Source organism: Globicephala melas, chromosome 5 (genome assembly GCF_963455315.2).
Source record: "Globicephala melas chromosome 5, mGloMel1.2, whole genome shotgun sequence".
NCBI lineage: Eukaryota > Metazoa > Chordata > Mammalia > Artiodactyla > Delphinidae > Globicephala > Globicephala melas.
The window spans coordinates 18,772,722-18,797,066 of record NC_083318.1 but is presented as its reverse complement, the minus strand read 5'-3'; the positions used below and the strand labels follow the sequence as shown (position 1 = coordinate 18,797,066).

Genomic DNA, 24,345 nt, shown 5'->3' with positions numbered 1-24,345 from the left:
GAAAAGCCTGCAATCCACAAGAAAGCCCTTACTTGACCATGCTGTCACCCTGATCTCAGACTTCCAGACTTCAGAGCCATGAGAGGTAAATTTCTATTGTTTATTCTGTGGTATTTTGTTATAGCTGCCCAAACAGACTAAGACACCAAGCTACAAATATTAGGTAGAAAACTTGCTGCATTTCAGGTATGTGGCTGACAGTGAGTAGTCAGAGAACAGTGGCACCCTAATGAATGGTATTGCTGTTTAACTATATTCTCATGTGATAAGTCTAATTACTCTCCTCTATATTTAGTATGGAGAGTTGTAATTGTTACTTGGTTACTTGTATATCTAGCAACCCAATTGATAAGAAGTGAACACACAAGGTTCAAGATGGGGGACTGTATTAGTTATCCTTTGTTGTGTAACTAATTACTCCCAAGACTTAGTAGCTTACAATAACCTTTATTATCTTAGTTTCTGAAGTTCAGGAATCAAGATGTGGCTTAACTGAGTCCTCCTCTGCTTCAGGGTCTCTCACTGGTTGTAATCAAGGTGCCAGCAGGGGCTGCAGCCCACCTCAAAGATGAACTAGAAAAGGATCCATTTTCAAGCTCCTTCAAATGGTTGCTGGCAGGATTTGGTTCCTTGTTGACAGACTGAAAGCTTTGGTCCCTCACTTGCTGTTGGCCAGAGGCTGCTCTCAGCTCCTTGCCATGTGGTTCTCTTCACAGGGCAGATCAAAACACAGCAGCTTGCTTCACCAGAGCAAGCAAACAAAAAGGCAAGAGAGTGCCAGTAGAGGGAAGTAAACGTCTTTTAAGACCCAATATCGTAAGAGACCTCCCATCATTTTTGCCATATTCTATTAATTAGTAGCCAATCATTGGATCTACTCCACACTCAACAAAGGGATTACACAAAGGCAAGGATACCAGGAAACTGGATCACTGAGAGCCACTTCAGAAGATGCCTACCACATGAACTACCAGCCAACTTAGAGACAATAAGATCCACATCTAATTCATTGTATCCTTCACAGCCCCCCTACCTAGCAGACAATCTAAAAACTTTGATGTTGATTAGTGATTGAAATGATTTTTCTTTTAGTAAGCATTATTCTAATTTCGACCACCTTTATGCCTTTATGAGAGCTTCTTAAGTTGTCCACATACTGTTGGATTTGATCTTGCTCCCGGGAGAGGAAGGAAAATGTAGAAAACTAGGTACGTTTGAATTTGTTCTGGGATAAAAGTAAGTGAATTCTAAGATCTTTGGCTAAAATGATTCAAGCTTTTTAAGTCTTATCATCTTACTTTATCTGCCTTTATTTGACTGTGAAACCATAAAATAGTCATAATTTTCTATTTTTTCTTTTTTTTACAAAATTTATAAATCTCAAAAAGTATTTTTTAAATAAATTTATTTTATTTATTTATTTTTGGCTGCATTGGGTTTTCGTTGCTGTGCGCGGGCTTTCTCTAGTTGCGGTGAGCGGGGGCTACTCTTCGTTGCGGTGCGCGGGCTTTTAATTGCGGTGGCTTCTCTTGTTGCAGAGCACAGGCTCTAGGTGCGCAGGCTTCAGTAGTTGTGGCACACAGGCTCAGTAGTTGTGGCGCGCGGGCTTAGTTGCTCCGCAGCATGTGGGATCTTCCCAGACCAGGGCTCGAACCCATGTCCCCTGCATGGGCAGGCGGATTCTTAACCACTGTGCTACCAGGGAAGCCCTCAAAAAGTATTTTTAATAGGGAAACATTTTGAGATGTAAATACCCCAACAAATTTCACTTCATCTTAAGGAGTTAATTTCTGCCACAGCAGTCATAGAAGCCTGAATATGTTCCAAAATAGCTCAAGAGTTCTGGCCTGGTCCTGGATTTTCCTCGTCTAGCAATATTCCCAGGGCCATTTTTAGAGTCTGAGGCATTTTAGTTGGGTTCAGTCAAACATAAAGCAAACTCAAACAGATCTAATGCTTATAAAACTCTCCCTTACTCCAGCATTGGATTAAATCCCGATCATCTCACCTAAAAAGTAAAGATGATTATTTTTCAAATGGAAAATTCAATGGCATGATAAATAATCACCTTGTCCCCCACTTTTTGTATAATTTTTTTTTTTTTTTTTTTTGCGGTACGTGGGCCCCTCACTGTCGGCCTCTCCCGTTGCGGAGCACAGGCTCCGGACGCGCAGGCTCAGCGGCCATGGCTCACAGGCCCAGCCGCTCCGCGGCATGTGGGATCCTCCCGGACCGGGGCACGAACCCGCGTCCCCTGCATCGGCAGGCGGACTCCCAACCACTGCGCCACCAGGGAAGCCCGTCCCCCACTTTTTAACTCTCAGAATTAGACTACAGTCTCGTAGGACAAATACAGTTATTGTGAGAATAAATACTGATAAAAGATACATCATTGCCCTCTTACTGTTACAATAGTTTGAACATCTATAGAAATAATCTCATGAAGTAAACTTTTTAAAATTTAAAAACTGATCCATAATTAAAATCAAAAGACAAACAACAAACAGGAAAATACATGTAACACATATGACAAGATTAATTTCCTTTGTATAGAAAGAGCTCCTAGAAATCAGTAAATTTTTTAAAATCCACCAGAAAAATAGGCAAAGGACACAAACAGACAATACTCAGAAAGGAAAAAAATAGATCCCAAATATGAAAAGATACTCAATGCCTCTCATAATAGAATTTAACATTTAAACCTACAATGAGATATGACTTGCAACTTGTTACATTGGCAGAAATCAAAAAGTTTGGTAATACTTTATCAAGAAATGGGCATTTTCATATACTATTAAGAATGTAACTTGGCAAACATATTTTTAGAAGACAATATCTATCAAAATAAAAAATGTTTAAATTAAAATGCATATAGCTTTTGACCCAACTATCTCACTTGTAAGAATTAATTCTACAGATATACTCACATCTATACAGAGACATATGTATAAGGATATTAAGGAAAAGATTAGAAATAAAGAAAATGTCCACCAATAGAAGACTCTTAAATAAAATATAATCTTTACAATGGGATATTATATAGCCATTAGAATGAGTCATTTTATTTGTATTGCTCTGGAAGTATCACTAAAATATATTAAGTGAAAAAATTAATATATACAATGTACGTAGTATGCTATCATTTGTGGGAAAAAAATCTATTCTTTATTCATGTGCATAGGTATATGCACCCTCTGCAATGATCCATAAGAAACTGGTAAAAATAATTATCTCTGAGGAGACCTGGGGCTGAATGGTAAGAAGACTTATTTAGAACTCTTTAAACTTGTTCATGTGTATTTTTAAGTGTATTACCCACTTAAAAATATAAATCTTTTAACAACCTAAAGGCCATAATTTTCACATATGAAGCATGTTTAGTAGGTATATCGTTCTTTAGTCTAGAGGAAATGCTACATAATTAGGAATTAAAAATACCGTGAAGCACTTAAGAACATTCATTAGCATATGCCAACCTAGCTTAAATCAAATAAAAACCTCTCTTGTGTTGACAAAACAAAAAACTTTAGTCTTCATTTCAGTTGAGCTAAAAATAAACTAGGTGGGGCAATTAAAGGAACATTTTCTACCAGCCTTTCTTGCTCCAAAGACCATTACCATGTACTTGATTTTAGGAAGAGTTTTGTCCAGCAAGTGGCATCTGTCACCTATTATCAGGAGCAGAAGGCTGAAGCACTTCTGCCCACTGCATCTTGGTATCAGAGTTGCTAAGGAAAACACAGTGCAGTTAAGTACTGGCTGGAACAGTGCTTTACTAGAATAGAGAAAAGACACAGAAAGATCAGCTTCAGTAGTGAGTGTCAGTTTCCTATAGCCAGCCGGTCCCTCCCAGAAGCCGACACTGGGCAATTGGCCAACACACACCCTTCCTGTACAACAGAAGAACCCCGTCTTCTCCCCAAAGGGGACAGATAGGCACTGGGGTTGGCCAGGTGCCATATGACACATGTACTTAAGCAGAACAAAGTAGTACACATTGAGTCTGAAATAGGGAAAGATAATTACAGACAAGGTGACAAGTCCAGTGTAAGCTGTAAGGATTCCATCTCTTGGTAAGGAAGTGTTCCAGGCCCAAGGCCCATTCTTGTGCGGCCCAGCGGGGGTCAAAAGACTCCCCATAGTTTGGCTTTTTCATAAAAAACAAATAAAATTAAATTACAAGAGGGTCATAGAATTATATGAGTTAGAAAATACACACAATTATCCTGAGAGTTTTTATCCACAGGGAAGCAACATAATGAAGAGTGAGGTTATAAGATTTAGGATCCATATTTTATCATCTATGGGAAAATTAACAATTTTAAAATTTAAATTCTCTGAACTTTAGTTTTCTCATATGTAGTAAGATGGAGCTAATACTACTGCTTCTAAATAGTAACTGAGATAATATATGTAAAACCCCTAGCACCTGTCCTAGGACATAGGTATTAAATAAATGCTAAATTATAGGGTCAAACGTATGGGGAAATCTGGATGACATAAGTGCTGCTTTGAATTTCTTTATAAGAAGAAAATTAGCAAATAATGAAGTTGCCAGATAGTTTTATTTAAGGCTTTATGTATCTGAATAATTGGTAAAAAAGCAAATGTTCATCATTTTTAGAGTTGCACAAAAGGAAAGTAACAGGGAAAGTAATGGCTTGCTTGTCAAATTCATTTGATGTGGGGCTGATTTCCTTAAATTAAAAAAAAAAATCTAAGTCTTTGGACCCTGGGGCTCTAAAAATAGCACTTGGAATTAATACTGTTCTCAGATTCATGGTTCAAGGAAGTCACTACATTTCCTTTGTTTCTTGATGCTACAGATTTAACAACATATTGGTAGAAACAGGTAACTTCTCACATGGACTAGATATCAAAAGGCCAGTTTGTGTACATAAACTAAACACTGAAAATGAATACATACAGATATTATGGAACTTAAATACAAACTTGTTAACCACTTGCCAGAAGGAACAAAAAACAGTATTAATAAAGAGTGGTCTTTTGCATCATTCTCAAAAATTCTTCCTCATTTATTTCTCCATCCCCATCATGATCAGCTTCATCAAGCACTTCCTGTAAAATGAAATGTAAATAGGATATGTGAAATCTATTAAAAAGGCATAATGATATAAATGAACATTCAAATACATACTCAAAACCAAATTTTATTTTAAATGTATTAATACGACTAAAGAATATAGCTATAAATTATAATAAATTATAATTGTATATAAGTTATATGTGAAATTATAATTATACAAATAAGTAAAATTTACCTGAAGTTCATCATCTGTCAAATTTTCCCCTAGTTCCTTACCAACCCCCTTGATATTGTTTAGTGATATACTTCCTGTATTATCATCACCAAATAATTTGAAAGCCTTCAATATGTCTTCTTTTTCATCTTTTTCACTCTTAAAAACAGAAACAACTGAATGTCATTAGTCTGTCATTTATTTATTTGATTAGTCTGGATGTATAGGTCTTTGAGGTCTAGAACAGCAACACAGCAGGTAGCTGAGCTCTATTTACTGCTCTGGCTTTTAACAATTATTCCAGTGCATTCACATCTGCCCTCAAGGTATTGAAACTCAGGGTTTATTTAAGTGGAAGAGCCACAGGGTGATAAAGAGAATCTATCTTGTATTAACCTCACTAACTGAGATCCATTTCAAAAATATAAGCTCCAAGAGAACAGGGAGGTTGTCTCATTCAATGCTCCCTAGGATACTGCCTGACAAAAATAGGCACTCAATAAATTGTTTGCTGATTTCAAGGCTTAAAAATGCTGGCCCCGTTCTCTCTATCCAGCCATATATCCTTATTATTTCCTAACAAGAAACCTCTTCTCCACACTGGACAGTCTTCATTACTACCCTGAAAACATCTTTAATCTTGTTATTCCTATCTATCTAAATCCTACCCATCTTTAAAGACCTAGTTCCAATTCTTCCTCTGATCGCTTCAGCCAAAAATTGTAGAAGGCTACTGCTTGTATTTCATTGAAAAACAAAATCACTACTATACCATTTTTACATTCATTATGGCCAAAAAATCTTCAAAACTAATGGTGCCGATTCCTTCTTTGTCAATTTCAGCTACCATTTTTTAAATTTCTTCTTTCTTTGGTTCAAATCCTAAGGCCCACATTGCAATCTGAAATAGAAAGCAAATAAATTATAACAGCCCACAATCTCATTCCTAGCTCTTAAACTACCTATTAATTACTAGGTTCTCTCTTTTTCACTATGCACTAGGCTTAAACCTAGAAAGTCAGGTCAGCAGGCTTAGGTTCCAATCCTACCGTGCCATAAGATGTCACTGTGACACGATGGGCTTTGGCCTACTCATTCATAAAACAAGAATAAAATGCTTAACGAGATACTGTTTTGTTAAACAGGCCAGGCATGTACACTGCAGGGGTAGGTGTCTGCACTGAAGAGATTTTATATCAAGCTTTCAGAAGGCTACTGTTAAAGAAAGATTTAAAGATTGCAACAAAGCAATGAGAGTTTTTCAAATGTTATGGAATTATAAGTATTTTCAGAACCTTCAATCCTTTCACATCTCTGGTTCCAGACCCAACAACATCAAATAAATCAAAGCCCTCTTTAATTTCTTGCTTTTGGGTTTCATTCAATTTCTGCTGCTCTTTTCTTCCATTGGCCTGAACTTGTGCGGCAGTTGGATGCCTGTAATAAATACACATGTGGGTAAAAGATAAACTGTGTAACTGGAAAAAGTACCAGAAGCAGAAGAGTTAATGATGAACTAATTAAATATAATAAACATATTCAAGTATCCTAGTCCCTATCATATAATGAACTTCAAGAATTTCCCCCTTTCCCTTTGCTAACATTTGTGATTTTAGTTATTCATATCTTGCTGGAAAGCCTGGTTCTTTTTTACATCTTAGGTTTTTCCATCAAATTAGTGACTTTTGATACGGAAAAGAGGCAAAGAAGACATGCTAGAATAGCAGATGTTATGTCAGAAAACAATTGGCCTTACTTGGTATATCTTTTTTTAATTTAATTTTATTTTTGGTTGCACTGGATCTTTGTTGCTGCGCGCGGGCTTTCTCTAGTCATAGTGAGCGGGGGCTACTCTTGGTTGCGGTGCGTGGGCTTCTCATTGCAGTGGCTTCTCTTGCTGTGGAGCACGGGCTCTAGGCACGGGGGCTTCAGTAGTTGTGGCACGTGGGCTCAGTAGTTGTGGCTCGCGGGCTCTAGAGCGCAGGCTCAGTAGTTGTGGCACACGGGCTTAGTTGCTCTGCAGCATGTGGGGTCTTCCCCAAGCAGGGCTCGAACGTGTGTCCCCTGCATTGGCAGGCAGATTCTTAACCACTGCGCCACCAGGGAAGTCCCTTACTTGGTATATCTGAACAGCAGTGTTTAAGGCATATTTACTCTCATCTCTGCCTGTATGTCTCATAATAAAATTTATTTTGTGAGACATGGTTGATTGAAACATCATTTCCTTTCCCACCTTCTCACATACTTTTCTATGTTGCAGAGACTGAGAAATGAAAAAATACATTTTCCAGGTGAAAAATTACTCCAGGGACCTGGGAGAAGAATAAATGTTGGACCAATTATCCGTATCTGGGGAAGATGGAGGTCATCTTCCTGCTACTTGCCATTTTCTGCTGGCAAGCAAGGTCCCAGAGTTACTCCTGGGATTCTTCTGCAGCCTCATTTCAGTATCTTGTCTGCAGCTCTGGGTTAAGAAGCAGTGGTGGCAGAGACTCCACGACCCGTGTATCTAGATGCCAGTTTCACATATCTTAAGACTGGTTGTGGCAGCATTAGATTCTTGATCCCTGGACTGCAGATACACTCATCTTCAACAGTTCCAGTGGCAGAGTTCGTAGCTCCCCCGGCCAGTTTTTTCAGAGTTCTGGATGTCTTTCCTAGAGGCCCAGGCCCTCCAACGGTTTTAAAGCATCTTATTCTCTGTATTCAACTCATTTCTGGCTAGAGAGCGGTTTCTGTCTCCAACACCGTTGGTAGTAGCGGTTACTGGGGTTGAGGAGGGGAAAAAATGAACTGGAGAACCGCTCTTCTGTCTTTAGAGTTATGGACAGTGCGCTTCTATTCGGCGACGAAGGGAGGGGTTACTAATGACAGTCGAGGATCATGAAAGGAGGCGAATAATACATTTCGTAAACTAAATTCCTTCCTTGTTCCGGGGAGAAACTTCAGCCCCAGCCCTGCCCCAGTAAGTGGTTGCAGCTTCGCACTCACCATGTCCCCGACCGGCGCCCTCAACCGGGACCTCCGGGCTTCACCCGCCCGCCGCACAGCCCGACTGTAGTCTTCACAGCCTGCTAGCCGTTGCTAAGGCCGCTCTCGCCGACCTCTCTGCGGCCCCGCCCACACAGGCTTGCCCCCACTGATTGACAGTCATGCCACCCAATGGTCACAAAAGAAGGTCCTTGAGGCCATCCCCCACTCTATTCTCTACCAATAGCGTAACGCTATGCCTTTCCCAGGCTACCATTAAGCAGAACTTTCCGTAGGGTTTCTTAGCAACCAGGACTATCCGTTAGCCCAGCTGGGCCTGCGGCGCACTTGCGCAAAATGCGAACCGGAAAGGAAGGTTCTTCCCCCGGGCGTTTTGGCGTCACAGTGTCAGGCAGAACTTCGGGGAACTGGAGCCTCCCGTAGGGATGGAGAAAAGAGCGAGGTTCGTAGCGAGGTGCTTCTACCAACTGCTAAGTCTTTGACGGAGATGTGGGGGGATATTGTTTGCTTTTCTAACCTCTTGGGGCCGGGGGAAGGGATGAGACTCTAGAGCCTGGTGGGTCTGCTGAATTGGTCCAGCTTCGGTTTACCGGCCGGATTACCAGAGGCGGAGGGGACTGTCCTTACCTTGCGCCGCTAGGCCTCCTTCAGCCTCCACAGTGCCTGGGGCTTGGCCTTTAGCGACTTCCCTCCTCCTTGGTTCACAGCGATTCTGGCCTGGTAGGCAGAATTTCTTTTTTTTTTTTTTTTTTTGCGGTACGCGGGCCTCTCACTGTTGTGGCCTCTCCCGTTGCGGAGCGCAGGCTCCCGACGCGCAGGCTCAGCGGCCATGGCTCACGGGCCCAGCAGCCCCGCGGCATGTGGGATCTTCCCGGACCGGGGCACGAACCCGTGTTCCCTGCGTCGGCAGGCGGATTCTCAACCACTGCGCCACCAGCGAAGCCCTAGGCAGCATTTCTTTACAGGAGGGGTGTGGTGTGGGCACGGGGGCAGTGCGGGTCTTAGGATGCACATGAAGACTCCTTGCATAGGAAAGAGTCTTTACCAGTGTTGTAGCGTTTATTTGCGGGGTTGGACTTTGGACCCACCCATAATCACCATCAGACTTTTCCACGCCCCCGACATTCTCACCCACAGCCGTTCAGTTGGTTGAATCCCAAGATTTGGCCGGTTTTCCAAATATATCCAGCATAGATCCGCATTGAGTCCGACATAGGTAGCCTGAAAATCCACTTGACTCAGTAACTGTCGAGATTCAGATGCCATATAAGTGCTGTAAATCAAAGCAAATTCTTGGCCAAAGGGCCAGACTTGCTGGTTCCGCCCAGTTCTGAATCTTGTCTGGGACCAGCTAAAGGGTGAAGGGGAAGGACTGAGGTGGTAGGAATGAAGAGGTGATAGTCTCTTAAAACTTCTAACGCTTAATCGCTTACACATCAGGGCTCTTTTTTATGCCTCCTGCAGTGCCTTCTCTAGAGTAAGTACTTTTTCCTAAAAATCATACAGGATTCTCCAACAGTGGATTCAGGAAGAATATTAAGTTTTGCCTAGGTTTTTCCCTCTATCCCACTTATCTCCTTGAAGGTAAGGAAAGAAAAATGTGCAAAGTACATTCTTGAAGTAGTCTTCCAAGTCACTTTTCCTACTTCAGTTAGTTGAAACATGGCACGTTTTCCAAAACCATCATCCTTTCTTGCTCACGTTATATACCAGGCAGACACCCAAGCATTGTAATAATTGATCTAAAAAAAAAAAACCCAAAAACAAAACCTCATTAGGATTCTGGAAAATAGGTAAAGTTATTCTAATATTAGAAGTGATTTTTCTGTGTAAAATTACCCCAGTGGAAATTTAAACGATGCAAATTCAAGATAGTTCGTGAATTAGGTAAAATATTCAGTCACTTAATTATAGTATATTGATTTTTCAGGCCATTAATCTCACTGAGAAAGTTGCTCTTGATTAGTTTCAAGGACATATACTTCTTCTTTACTACTAATATTAAAGGGATTTCTGAGACCAGAAATGAATAATGACCAAATTTGTAGAAACAATTCTACTTTTTAGGCTCTCCTGGATCAAGTTTGATCTTATGGCAACTAAAAGGCTGCGTAGTGTGTTCACCTGCTTTTACATCATTCTGTGATTTAGGCTTTTATATTTGGGACATTAACTTCTAGTGAAAATGATTTTTCAATTATAGGCTCAGATTGCAGTTTCTAGGTCTTAGGTAGGAAGTACTCAGTCTTGAAAACTAGCTGTTACTAATCTAATTTTACTATAGAACATTAATAATATTAATCTGGAAAAATGTTAAACCTACTATCACTCTTAAATCTACGAAATTTATTTAATGCTTTCTACATATCATGTACTATGCCATGTATTGGGTGAGTTTGAAAGGAACTGAGCGTAGAGTATAAAGATGAATGAAAGCAAGGAACCCACAGAGTAGTGGGGGAGATAGGCACAGACATAAAAACAGTATTTTTAATTCAGGGTGCTAAGTGCTTTAGTAGATGTGTGTAGACAGTACTTTGGCAGCCCAGGAAGGAGGTGCTACTTCTCCTTGAGGCATTGGAGGAGGCTGTATCAAAAATGTGGCATTTGCCTTGGGTCATGAAAGATATATAGCATTTACCAAGGTGAAGAAAGTGTAGGATATTCAAATCAGAGTATAGTATGTGCGGAAATGAAAGTAAAGGTATGTTGTAGTGTGACTAGATCATTGGGTTTGTAAGGAAAGGTGGAAGATGAGCCTTATAAATTAGATTGAAGTCAGATTATGGGACACCTTTACCGAGGTAAAGACTTTATTTTCTAAGATCAATAGTTGTTTTAGGCAGTGGAGTGATCCGATTAGGTTTGTGCTTTTCAAAGATAATTCTGACAACCATGTGAAGGAGGAACCGTTTTGGAAGCAATTAAAGGGCCTCAACCACAGCAGTGCCAAATAGCAATCATGTCGACTCCAGAGGTGGTAGAACCTTAAATTTATGGTGGAGGAATACTGACAATGGCATCTGTTTAGTCTTATTTCAGTTCTGTACTTAAATGTAAGATAATAAATGTGGTGAAAACCACATTGTCAAATATTTATTGAGTACTTGCATTGTGTCAGACAGTGTTATCAGTATATGGGATACATCAGTGACTGAAACTGCCCTTCTGGGAATTATATTCCAACAGAGGGACATAGTCAATAAATAGTAAATAATAAGTAGAGTATGTACTATTTTATAAGGTGATAATGTTGTGGGAAAAGAGAAATTAGAGCGAATAAAGGGAATCCAGAATGTAAAGGGAAAAGAGGAGTTTGCAGTGTTAAATAGGATGCTCAGGATAGGCCTCGTTGAAAGGGGGAGATTTGCATAATTATATAAAGCTGTTAGGGCTTCCCTGGTGGCGCAGTGGTTGAGAGTCTGCCTGCCGATGCAGGGGACACGGGTTCGTGCCCTGGTCCGGGAAGATACCACATGCCGTGGAGCAGCTGGGCCCGTGAGCCATGGCCGCTGAGCCTGCGTGTCCGGAGCCTGTGCTCCGCAAGGGGAGAGGCCACAACAGTGAGAGGCCCGCGTACCGCAAAAAAAAAAAAAAAAAAAGAGTAGCTCCCAATCTCCGCAACTAGAGAAAGCCCACGCACAGCAACAAAGACCCAACACAGCCATAAATTAATTAATTAATTAAAAATAACAAAAGTAGAAGCAATCCAAATGTCCATAAACAAAATGATAGCTACCTACACACATACATAAAAAGGAATGAAATACACATACTACAATGTGGATGAACCTCAAAAACATTATGCTAACTGAGAGGGTGGGATGAATTGGGGGATTGGGATTGACATATATACACTATTGATACTATGTATAAAATAGACAACTAATGAGAACCTACTGTACAGCACAGGGAACTCTACTCAGTGCTCTGTGGTGACCCAAATGGGAAGGCAATCCAAAAAAGGGGATTTATGTACACATATAGCTGATTCACTTTGCTGTACAGCAGAAACTAACACAACATTGTAAAGCAGCTATACTCCAATAAAAATTTTTTAAAAAATATTATGCCAAGTGAAAGAAACCAGACACAAAGGGTCCCATATTACATGAGTCTATGAAATATCCAGAATAGGTAAATCCACAGAGACAAGAAAGCAGCTTGGTGGTTGCCAGGGGCTGGGGGGAGACATACAGGGAGGGACTGCTTAATGGCTACAGAGTTTTCTTTCGGGGTGATGGAAATATTTTGGAACTAGATAAAGGTAGTGGTTGTACAACACTGTGAATGTTCGAAGTGCCACTGAATTGTATACTCTAAAATGGTTATGTTATATGACCTTTATGACCTTTACCTCAATTTTTAAAAAAGACTAAAACCATAAAGCTTTTAGAAGAAATATGGAATGTCCTTTGTACTCAGGGGTAGATGAAACTTTTAAAAATAGAACCCAATAACCATTAAAAAAAAGACAAAAGGACTGACAAAATAGATTGCCAGGCAGTATTAAGGGCCACTTGCAGTGTGGAGTCATGAACTTAAAATGACACCAGTCAGTGCGGTTGTGTGTGTTTTTCTGTTTATTTTCAGCTGCCCCAGGGTAAACATGGAGTAGACAGATTTGGATTTCATCAAGATTAGTGGCTTTGCAAGGTAAGATGAACCAAAAGAGAGACAAGGACTTTGAGAGTCTATGTACAAGAGAGTGATTATAATCCGCAAATGGGAACTTAAACTGGGTAAGTAGAGAATTGATAATATGGGGTGGAGGACAGCAAAAATATGGTAAGATAAGAGAGCTGTAAGACAGGATGGGTCTCAGCATTGTTGGAGTCTAGAGTATAATTTGATGCTGTTCAGGGATATACCTGAGTATATCAAGAGTTTTATTTTTATTTTACAGAACTGAAAGTTTCACAAAAGAGGTTTTGAAGCTGAGTTCAAACAATTTGTTATGTTTTCTTAGGCTGTACTGGCTTTTCTCCTTAGTCCTTGAAAGCCTCTAGGAAGCTACTCTTGAGCAACAGGTGCTGTGGCTTCCTGCAGATCCTAAGGTGTATCTGGAACTGTGGAGCTCTTCAGAATCAAGGATGACTCTAGGCATTATAGGAACAAATTTACCAGTGCTGTGGCCAGCATTAGAAGAAAAGCAAAAACTCCAAGAGTTGTTTGCTTTTTGATATTTTGGATTTAAAAGGTTGTGGTAAAAAATATGCTTGCGGGACTTCCCTGATGTCCGGTGGCTAAGACTCCGCGCTCCCAATGCAGGGGGCCCGGGTTCAATTCCTGGTCAGGGAACTAGATCCCGCCTGCTGCAACGAAGATCCCGCGTGCCGCAACTAAGACCTAACGCAGCCAAATAAATATATATATATATTTTTAAAATATTAAAATATGTATATATATGTACTTGAAGAATTATAAAGTCTTAGAGTTGGAAAAGAAGTGTATGTTATCTACAGTTTTAGCTGTAGTGCTTTAAGAGCCCATACCTCACAAGACAGGTTATTTTATTACAGACAGCTTTTCAGTTAGAGTACTTTGTTAAAAAGTTCTTTCTATTGGGCTGAAGTTTTTCTCTTATAACTTCTTCCTATTAGTTTTAGATATGAATTCTGAAATACTACCTGGAAAAAGTCTAATGCTCTCGAACTTCCTTTTTTTAAATTTTAATTAATTAATTAATTAATTTATTTTTGGCTGCGTTGCATCTTCATTGCTGCATGCGGGCTTTCTCTCATTGCAGTGAGCAGGGGCTACTCTTCGTTGCAGTGTGCGGGCTTTGCATTGCGGTGGCATCTCTTGTTGTGGAACACGGGCTGTAGGCGCGTGGGCTTCAGTATTTGTGGTGCACAGGCTTAGTTGCTCTGTGACATGTGGGATCTTCCTGGACCAGGGCTCGAACACCCTGTCCCCTGTGTTGGCAGGCGGATTCTTAACCACTGTGCCACCAGGGAAGCCCTCGAACTTCCTTTTAAACAGTACTTTTCCTCCCTTTATATTCTAATCAATAGCTAAATCCATCCTTTACCTCCATCCCTCTTCCACATTTCTCATCTAGATAACCATGGCCTCTCTGCCTTCTGTCTGGCACTCATCCAATCAGTTCTCTACACTGTTATCAGAGTGGTAATATATCCAAAACACTAATAATAATTTTAGTATTACTTAATTTTATTTTTAATATTATTCAGTTTTATATTATAAATTTATTATTGTTATTGCAAGTACTCATAAAGCACTGTGTGCCAGACACTGTTCTAAGCACTGTACTCATTTACTCCTGGTAGTAACCCTATGAAGTAGATTCTGTTATTATCCTCATTTTTCAGACGTGAAAACGGGGTAAAGAAGTTAAGAAACTTGCTGAAGGCTACACAGTTAGTAAGCAGTAGAGACAAGTTCAAACCCAGACTTCTAGATTCAGAGTACATGCTGTCAGATACTACATCAAGCTGTTTCTTCATCTCCCCCGCTTAAAGCACTTCCATGTTTCCCATTATAAGTAGAGTCAAGTTTGACGTGGCACATACTGCCCTTCATGATCCAGCCTCTTTCCTCTTCTAACGCTTCATGTCCTACTATTCCCCACTACTTGCTTTATATCCCGTGAAACTAAATTACTTGTATTACCCAGGTACACTGTGTTTTTGTCACATATATGTGCATTTACTACTACCTCCTTCAACTTGCTAATTATTTTTTCAAATTTTAATGCTATATCATTGCACTGACCATATTTAATGGAAACTACATGTATCAGAAACTCCTCGAAGGCAGGGACTGTATCTTACTTTTCTTTTATTACCATGAATTGCACTGAATAAAGTTCCAAGTTTTAATTTTATTTGCAGATGATGATTCATGGTGATGGCTTGCAGGGTCATAAACAAAAGAAGGCACGTGGGACTTCAACAGCTTTCATCGTTTGCAGAAACAGGAAGAACTTTCCTAGGCCCAGTCAAATCATCCAAATTTATTATAGATGAAGAGTGTCATGAAAGTGTGTTAATCAGTTCAACAGTAAGGCTTCTTGAAAGTTTGGATTTAACCAGTGCAGTGGGACAACTTCTCAGAGAAGCAGTTCAAGCACAAAATAACACATACAGAACTGGAACCAGTACTCTTTTGTTTCTTGTTGGTGCATGGAGCAGTGCTGCTGAAGAATGTCTTCATTTGGGTGTCCCCATTTCATTAATAGTGTCTGTAATGTCAGAAGGCTTGAATTCATGCATTGAAGAGGTAGTTTCCCTTCAAGTACCTATCCACAATGTATTTGACCGTATGATTAACACAAAGACATTTTCTGGACCTGAAACATTTAGTGTCGGCGTATACCCTTTTCTCCAAATCCCTTCAGGTACTGGTTTGATACAGAAAGAGCGTGATCTCAAAGATGTTGCCTCTCAGTCACTGGCCATTTACAGTCTTTCTGGGAGACCTGTTAAATCACCTCAACTCTTTAGGTCTCAGGATAAGGTTGAAGCAGATGAAAACACATCACAAACTCCTCAAACTCTGAAAAACAGTCTGCTTGCAGACACCCGCTGCAGAAAGTCAGTACTAACCCACAGTAGACATTTTAGTAGGACAGGTAATAATCAATGGATAAGCAAACCAGATGGAGTTCTAGAACAACTTAGTGCAGCTACTCCCAAGACTTACAGATGTGATGATTTGGTGGAGTTGGAGGTGGGTTTGAGTCACGGAGGTCACAGCAGCATGAAGTTAGTAGACGAAGCAGTACGGCTACAATATCAGAATGCAGGTATGCAGCAAGGCAGCTGTACAGTGCCATTTCTTTTTGACATTTCAAGAATCTTCACTTGCTGCTTACCTGGCTTCCCTGAAACTTTTTCTTGTGTCTGTCCAGGATATATCACTGTTGTATCAATATCTAGTACTGCTCTGATCAAGGAATTGCAGAATCAGCCTATTCGCATTGTTCTTGTTGAAGGTGATCTCACAGAGAATTATCGCCACCTGGGGTTTAATAAGTCTGCAAGTATTAAAACAGTATCAGAAAGCTTGAAGGTTCAACAAGATGGCTCAGAAGAACTGTGGACAGATCATGTGTTACAGGTATTAATCAAGTTCAATGTGAACCTTGTCCTGGCACAAGGAAATGTGTCTGAACGCTTAATTGAAAAATGCACAGACAGCAAGAGGTTGGTAATTGGATCAATGAATGGCAATGTAATGCAGGCTTTTGCAGAGGCTTCAGGAGCAGTGCAGGTGACCTACATTACACAAGTGAACGAAAACTGCGTGGGCAGTGGGGTCTGTGTGACCATCTGGAGAAGCATTCCCTTTGATGCTGCAGATGAGATCAACAGAATGGCAATCATGTTAAAAACAGAAGGAATTAATTTGGTTACAGTAGTGCTGACTAGTCCAGTCACTGCCCAGGTGCAAACCAAAGAAGATACCTTCTGGACGTGTGCCTATCGTCTGTATCATGCTCTAAAAGAGCAAAAGGTCTTCCTTGGGGGTGGCGCAGTTGAATTTTTGTGTCTTAGCCATCTTCAGATTCTTGCGGAGCAGTCTGTGAATAAAGGAAACCAAGGCTGTTCAGGATGGCTTCATAATACTTCCTCTTGGCTGGCCTCATCTGTGACACAGTACAGACCGACTGTGCTTAAACTCCTGGCAAATGGATGGCGCAGATACCTTTCAACTCTCCTGTATAACACTGCCAGTTACTCATCAGAATTTGAAGCCGGCACATTCATTCAACATCATCTACAAAATGCTACAGACTCTGGCTCTCCTTCCTCTTACGTCTTGAATGAATATAGTAAACTAAATAGTGGGATTTTAAATTCAGACATTTCAGATAAACTGGAACAGATTCCAAGAGTTTATGACATTGTTACACCAAAGATTGAGGCATGGCGCCGAGCCTTGGATTTAGTACTGTTAGTTCTTCAGACAGACAGTGAAATTATCACTGGACTTGAACAAACGCAGATAAATTCGCAGGAATCAGAGGGCTTTTTATTTTTGTAGTGTTATTGGCTAAGTCTTTGGAAAATAATCTTTGGTAATATGTCGTGCTAATAATAAATTTTCTAGTAGCCAAGTTACAGTTTCTAAAATGCCAGCTTTTACCAAGAGAAAATAATTGATGTGTGTCAATAACTGTACAAAGTCGGAGATTTCACCCTACTTACAATTTTGTTCTCTGTTTCTATATTTTTATTCTGTAGCTGGACATGTCTCTTTTTTTAACATTTTATTGGAGTATAATTGCTTTACATTGTTGTGTTAGTTTCTGCTGTATAAGAAAGTGAATCAGTTATACGTATACATATATCCCCATATCCCCTCCCACCTGCATCTCCCTCCCACCCTCTTTATCCCACCCCTTTAAGTGTTCACAAAGCACCGAGCTGATCTCCCTGTCCTATGCGGCTGTTTCCCACTAGCTATCTATTTTACATTTGGTAGTGTATATGTCAATGCTACTCTCTCACTTTGTCCCAGCTTACCCTTCCCCCTCCCCATGTCCTCAAGTCCATTCTCTACCTTTGTGTCTTTATTCCTGTCCTGCCCCTAGGTTCGTTACAACCTTTTTTTTTTTCTAGATTCCATATATATGTGATAGCATACTGTATTTGTTTTTCTGACTTACTTCACTCTGTATGACAGACTCTAGGTCCATGCACCTCACTACAAATAACTCAATTTTGTTTCTTTTTATGGCTGAGTAATATTCCATTGTATATATGTGCCACATCTTCTTTATCCATTCATCCGTCGATGGACACTTAGGTTGCTTCCATGTCCTGGCTACAGTAAATAGAGCTGCAGTGAACATTGTGCTTCATGACTCTTTTTGGAATTATGGTTTTCTCAGGGTATATGCCCAGTAGTGGGATTGCCGTTCACCCTACTTATAATTTAACAGGTTAGCCTGTTGCTGTTTCATGGGATGCTACAGAATACACAAGATGCTTGGATCAGAGGCAAAGGGCTTTTATTATTCACAGGAAAAGCAGTAGCCAGAGCTTCAGGTTGCTTTGCATCAGTTCCCCAGTTTTCTACGTCCCACGAAAGCAACACAGAGGGCCACTGATGGCAGCCTGCACACGCAGTGTGTTGTGTTATGGAAGAGGAACACTTGGGGTAGCCACTGCTTTTACAGTAAGCAGAAACAATCCCGTTCTTTGTCCAAGGGCAGTTGTTACCTCATGCCTCAAGGCTGCTCAGTGTAAACACAAGCCTGAGACGTGGACTGGGTAAAGATAGGCCTGGCGTCCTGAGAAAGTCTGCAGTGTCACTCAGAGCCATGGTAGGTAGCCTCCTCCAGAAATTCACTCTTCAACCTGATACGTTCTTAGCCAGACTTGAATTTTCATGTGAGTATGCCACTCTGTCGGCTACTCTGATTAATCTGGCAAACAGGTTGCTTAGTCAGTACCAAATCTATTCAGTTGGTCTCACATACCAACTAAATCAAGGCTACTAAAACAGACCCCGAGCAGCAGGGTGAAGCCAGGCTGCAGTACGGACCTCACTCATGTTCCCAAGGGCCTTGAATGTAGTCAAATGTAAGTTCCAAGGGAGGGCCAGTAGGCCTTCTTATTAGCCAGAATGTAGCCTAAGACCAATTTGTTATCCATTATAAACCACGCAAGGGAGCTTTGACTGTCTTACCTGTCTTTGGTGTCATTGCCGAAAATAACAGGAGGCAATAGATGGGCCAAAAGGCAACTCCCATCGCTAGCGGAGATACCTTTGTGGCCCATTTTCCCCACATACAAGCACATAACTGCAATAGGCCCAGGTCACTGTATATCAGGATTTCTTGTTAAACCTGAATTGAATCACCAGTATATAAATTTGATTAAGTCACATAGGTAGTGTTACCTAGTAGTTTCAGCCTCAGTTGCCATGCATGGCAAAATCCAAGGCCACTCAGGCATTAAGAGAAGCATATGATCAGTCAGATTGAAACAAGGTTGTCCTGGTTCCTGTGTTTGTAAGTGTTCTTAACTGAGAGCTGCCATTGATGGCATCATGTCCTGCCTCCTGTACCAAATAAGAGGCTTAACAAGGAGTTGAGCCTCCTTTGTGGTGGTGGCTTGTGGTGGTCAAGGAGATAAAGCATTTGCTTGTTTGACTCCCGGAGGGATGAGTGCTGTGAATCTCTCCAAATGGTATCAAGGAACTTTCCTTGGCAACCAGTGTTCTGAATTTTGTTCAGGTTTATCGGTCACTCCTACTGGTAGAGGTAGATAACGCCACAGTCAGGGCCATTGAGACAGGCTTCTAACCTGTCAACCCCAGAACGTCTATATATATCACCTGTATAGTGAACATCTGAGGCATCAGAGCACAGAGGCACACACACTCAGTCCCACCCTGTGGATGGGTTAGGATGGGTCAGGGCATGGTGGTAGCTGGCCGGAAGCTTGTCTCATTTCTCTACCTGTAGCAATACCCCGCGTGAGAGAATCTCCTCTGGCACTTCATGAGCATTTAAGTTCAAGCACATAACACCTCGATGCCAATTATGTATTTTCATGATAATAGTACATTGAATTGGGCCATTGGGACCCACCCACAGGGTCACTTTTTTCCTTTACTGCAAGATTTGCTCCAATCCTGTCAGTTACCTTTAGTCACTTTTTCCCCCTATGGAAACATGGACCAAGAAGTTTCACATTAGGGGCTTTAACAGGTGCCAAGAGTTGCTGTTATCTCCCTGACGGGTAGCTCAGGAAGGAGCAGAGAGTGAGGGCGGCAGGCAGGGAGGTTTTGTTTTGGGGGTTGTTTTTTTGACTCTGCATTTCAGTGTTGGTGCCAGCTTCTCCCCGTGCCCTTCCTAGTATCTGGAGAGCACCCAGGCTCCAGGGATCTTTCTCTCTGTCCTCCACTGACCACTGCATCTCCCCAGTGCCCTGCAGTCCTGGGTACCTTGGGCCACCCTGTGCCCAGTAGCCACGTCCCTCAGGGACTGGGTAGCATGGTCCCTTGGGCACCTGTATCTAACAGAGCTATAAAAATTTGAGTCACTTTCTTCCCCAGAGTTCCCCCGTTACACACTTGGCTTTTTCCGTACAACAAATGACTTCAGGGTGGAGGGTGCCGGAGGTATTAAGTGTAGAGGGAGAGAACGGCTCCATGCCAGGAAGGAACACTTTGTGTTTACTTTTGGTTTTGATCAGCTGCCCAACTTGTGCTCAACAAGCTTGTATTTTTGGTCTACTCAAAGTTGTATTTCTTCAGCCACTGGTGGTCCAGTGGTTAAGACTCCATGCTCCCAAGCGCAAGGGGTGCGGGTTTGACCCCTGGTCGAGGAACTAAGATCCCACATAAAAAAGTTGTATTTCTTCCTTGCTGACAGCATTTCTTTCAGCTCTGGGGACCCCTTGACTTGGTGGCTGCAGCCGGTTTCTTCTCAGGTTGTGCCATGGGGCACGCTGCCCTGTTGTCATGTTCACATTCTTCCTTCTCCCACCCAACGTGAGTGGTCAACAACCAAGACACCATTTGGTTGTATGACCTCTCTCTCATACTTAGTCTCCAAACGTTCATTAACAGGTAGACAGTAGGCAGCCCGTAATCCCCTCCCCCTTACCCACTACTTGAGTGAAAGCATTCACTATGGAACCCATGGAATCATATCTCTTAACCCCACCCACTGGGGCTCATCTTTTCCAGAGAACCATGGTTCTCTCAAGTTAAAACTGGCAAGAACTATGCAGGGTCTGGGATTTTGCTCTGTTTACAAGCTAACAAGTTGGCCTATTAAAATTTCATGCAACACTGGCAGAAGACTCGAGACTCCTGGGTCAGAGACAAAGGACTTTATAAAAGTAACCAGAGCTTCATGTTAATTTATGTTGGTCCCCTGCGCTCTCAAGTCCCTCAGGGGTGACATAAGGAGCCCATGATGAATGTCTGCACACATGGTAGTTTGTGTTACAGTAGAGGAACACTGAGCTCAGGTGATTCACAACTTTTTTTTCTTTTTTTTTTAATTTTTGCTGTGTTGTGTCTTCTGTGCGAGGGCTTTCTCTAGTTGTGGCAAGCAGGGGCCACTCTTCATTGCGGTGCACGTGCCTTTCACTATCGCGGCCTCTCGTTGCGGTGCACAGGCTCCAGACGCGCAGGCTCTGTAGTTGTGGCTCACGGGGCTAGTTGCTCCGCGGCATGTGGGATCCTCCCAGACCAGGGCTCGAACCCGTGTCCCCTGCATTGGCAGGCAGATTCTCAACCACTGAGCCACCAGGGAAGCCCCCCGATTCACAACTTTTATAGTTAGCACAAGTAAGCCTATTCTTAGTCTGGAGAAAGATATTACATCATCATTCAAGGTTGCTCACTGCAAACACAGACTTGAGAAATGGCCTGGAAAAAGAGAACTCAATACCCAGCAAGGACATGCAGGGATGCTCCGAGCCCATGGCAGACTGCCTGTCCCAACAAATCCTCTTTTGCTACTTAGCCATAAATTGAACATTATAAGGCCTGAATTTATGTGTGTAGTTTTTGGAAATGAATATTAGAAGAGCTCTGAGAAAATAATTGTATTAATTAAGTTACTGATTACCTATCATGTTCCAGGCACCATTCTAAATTCTTTATGTATTGCATTAGTTTGCTAGGGTCACCTCAACAAAGTACCACATACTAGGTGGCTTAAACAACAGAAATTTATTTTTTCACAATTCTGGAGGCTAGAAGTCTGAGATCAAGGTGTGGGCAGGGCTGGTTTCTTCTGTGGCCTCTCTCCTTGACTTGTAGATGGCTGTCTTTTCCCCGTGTCTTCATAACATCTTCCCTCTGTACCTATCTTTGTCCAAATTTCCTCATCTTGTAAGGACACCAGTCATATTGGGTTAAGGCCTACCCTAGTGACCACATTTTAACTTAAGTACCTCTTTCAGGACCCTATCTCCAAATACAGTCACATTTTGAGGTACTGGGGTTTAGGACCTCAGGGTATGAATTGACGGAGGAACACAATTCAGCCCATAACTCATATGTAGTCTCAATCTTTGCAACATCTATTTTCTGCATTTTACGGTTGAGGGAATTAGCTTAATGAGGTTAAGACACTTGTCCAAGTAATAGGTAGTAGAGCTGGAATTTGAACTAAGGTTTTATCTGGCTCCAAAGTCTGTATTTCTGGGCTTCCCTGGTGGCGCAGTGGTTGAGAGTCCATCTGCCGATGCAGGGGACACACGTTCGTGCCTCGGTCCAGGAAGATCCCACATGCCGCGGAGCGGCTGGGCCCGTGAGCCATGGCCGCTGAGCCTGCACGTCCGGAGCCTGTGCTCCGCCATGGGAGAGGCCACAGCAGTGAGAGGCCTGTGTACCGCTAAAAAAAAAAAAAAAGTATATATTTCTAAGCATTAATTGTGATATGAAGCTTTTTTTTTTTCTGTAAGGTAACAACAAAACAAAAGAGAATGCCTGGTTTATTTACAGAGCTACTTTAAATGTATCAGAGAATGTAATTTGATTATGTTCATGCTTGGGTAAAAGAATATCATTTTTGGTTTGGTGCTTGTCTTATAATGTGAGAGCTTTGCACAGATAATCATTCCAATTATACATACCGTCTTTGTTCACAGTTAGAATAATAACAATGTTGAGTATTGAACTGTTTTTAAAAATAAAGGATATTATTTTACTTGAGTAGATAGCGATACTTTTATTCTCCCTCTGTATACTATTAACACGTAGTTTTTGTTAAAATAGCACGAAGATTATGAGTGCCACTAATATTCACATAGATGTTCAGCTCATTTAATATAGATTTTTTTAATGAAGTTCGTATTTGCATATATTCATACTATTAAGTACTGAGTAGATCTTGTAATAAATACTTTCCTTTGAAACTAGAAGTCTCACTCTAATATAGATTTTGTAAGTTTGTTTTGTTCCCAGATTTTAAAAAAGCTTTGTACTCTCATGTGGTTTATCAGCTGTTTTTCTAATTCTTATAAGAAATACCTTTAAATTTTAATTACTCAAGGGATTTTTCTGTCCTTGCAAACTGAGGACAGTCCCTTGAAAAAACTTGATTCATCTAAGTAAGTGGGGTTTTCAAGAAACCCTATCTATAAGCAGGTATAGACATTTCTTAAAAGACCAGTGCAGTGTTGATATCTTTGTGAGACCAACCTGCCTCTTGACTATTACAGACTACAAAGAGGTTTGCAGTTAACTTACCTCTACATTATAGCCCATTTTCCCAAAGGTAAATAACGCCTCCTGGACCAGGGGTTAATTAGTTCTTCAAAAAATAATCTTTAAAAAAATTCCAGCAATGGAATTGTAGGAAACGTATTCCAGATTATAGGCAAGTGTGCCTGCCCACCCAGAGGCTGGACAGATGCAAGATCAGCAGAAAGGAATTGGGAAGCAGCAAGAGTGAAGGGGTTACTGACAGGTCACTGTGAGCTACAGTCCCCAAAATTGCTAACAAGTACTTCCAAAAGGAAAGGAAATATGAATGGAAGAAAAAGTGTAAGCAGGTTTGAGAACTAACCCACGGGCATCACATTCTGGGTGAGTGCAAAACAACAACAAACAAAATAACCCCAACTCTATGTGTCTGTGTTGTTGCCTGAAATAAACAGACTACCAGATATCTCTCCTGCAAAGATGGGTTTATTCAGGATCAGCAGAGAATTGCAACTCATGGTCTGCAACCATGGCGAGCCACATGCAAGTCCCCACGTGGCAAGGGCAGGAGAATACTTTCATAGGGAGGAAAAGGAAGTTGGAAGGGTTACAGCAAAACAGAGTCCATGGCTTTTCATTGGCTGAGTCCTTGCCAGCAAAGAAGATGAGTCTGTCTTCTTCCTGTTGGGCTCTGCTATTGTCCCAGGGCATGAGAGCTCCCGTTCTGGTCTCCCAGCTCTTATTTAATTGAGGTTTCTGTATTACTATTATTATTTTTTTACATAGCAGATGTAGGAGAATTGACTAGTGCTGTGGTGATCTAAGCTCTGAAGAATATCAGAAATACTCAGCGCATGCTGTAACCAAGCAAAGGGCTCGTGTGCCCTCAGTACAGAAAGCCAGACTCTGGCAGCCAGAATTATCAGCAAAGTAAGGATTTATTGCA

The 24,345-nt window shown here is 41.3% G+C and overlaps 2 protein-coding genes across 3 annotated transcripts; one reads left to right on the top strand and one right to left on the bottom strand.

Moving 5' to 3' along the window:
- Nucleotides 1–4,546: 4,546 nt before the first annotated feature.
- LOC115857148 (centrin-4-like) lies at nt 4,547–8,255 on the bottom strand. Its single transcript, XM_070045568.1, is given in 6 exon segments — nt 4,547–5,079; nt 5,283–5,420; nt 6,034–6,162; nt 6,557–6,650; nt 6,652–6,698; nt 8,127–8,255. Coding segments are annotated over 6 exon segments (627 nt in total). The 3' UTR covers nt 4,547–4,989.
- Nucleotides 8,256–8,557: 302 nt separating this feature from the next.
- BBS12 (Bardet-Biedl syndrome 12) lies at nt 8,558–17,838 on the top strand. Of its 2 annotated transcripts, XM_060298966.1 has the most exons (4): nt 8,558–8,694; nt 12,846–12,908; nt 15,110–16,023; nt 16,129–17,838. In XM_060298966.1, the coding sequence occupies exons 3-4, from the start codon at nt 15,120–15,122 to the stop codon at nt 17,262–17,264; spliced, it is 2,040 nt and encodes a 679-aa protein (XP_060154949.1). In that variant the 5' UTR covers nt 8,558–8,694; nt 12,846–12,908; nt 15,110–15,119; the 3' UTR covers nt 17,265–17,838. The 2 variants fall into 2 exon arrangements, with proteins under 2 accessions (XP_060154949.1, XP_030719786.1); XM_030863926.2 differs by having other exon boundaries at nt 15,110–17,838.
- Nucleotides 17,839–24,345: the final 6,507 nt, after the last annotated feature.

What these genes read in the sequence shown, in the direction of transcription:
- BBS12 (XM_030863926.2), top strand. Translation starts at nt 15,120, where the DNA reads ATGGTGATGGCTTGCAGGGTCATAAACAAAAGAAGGCACGTGGGACTT.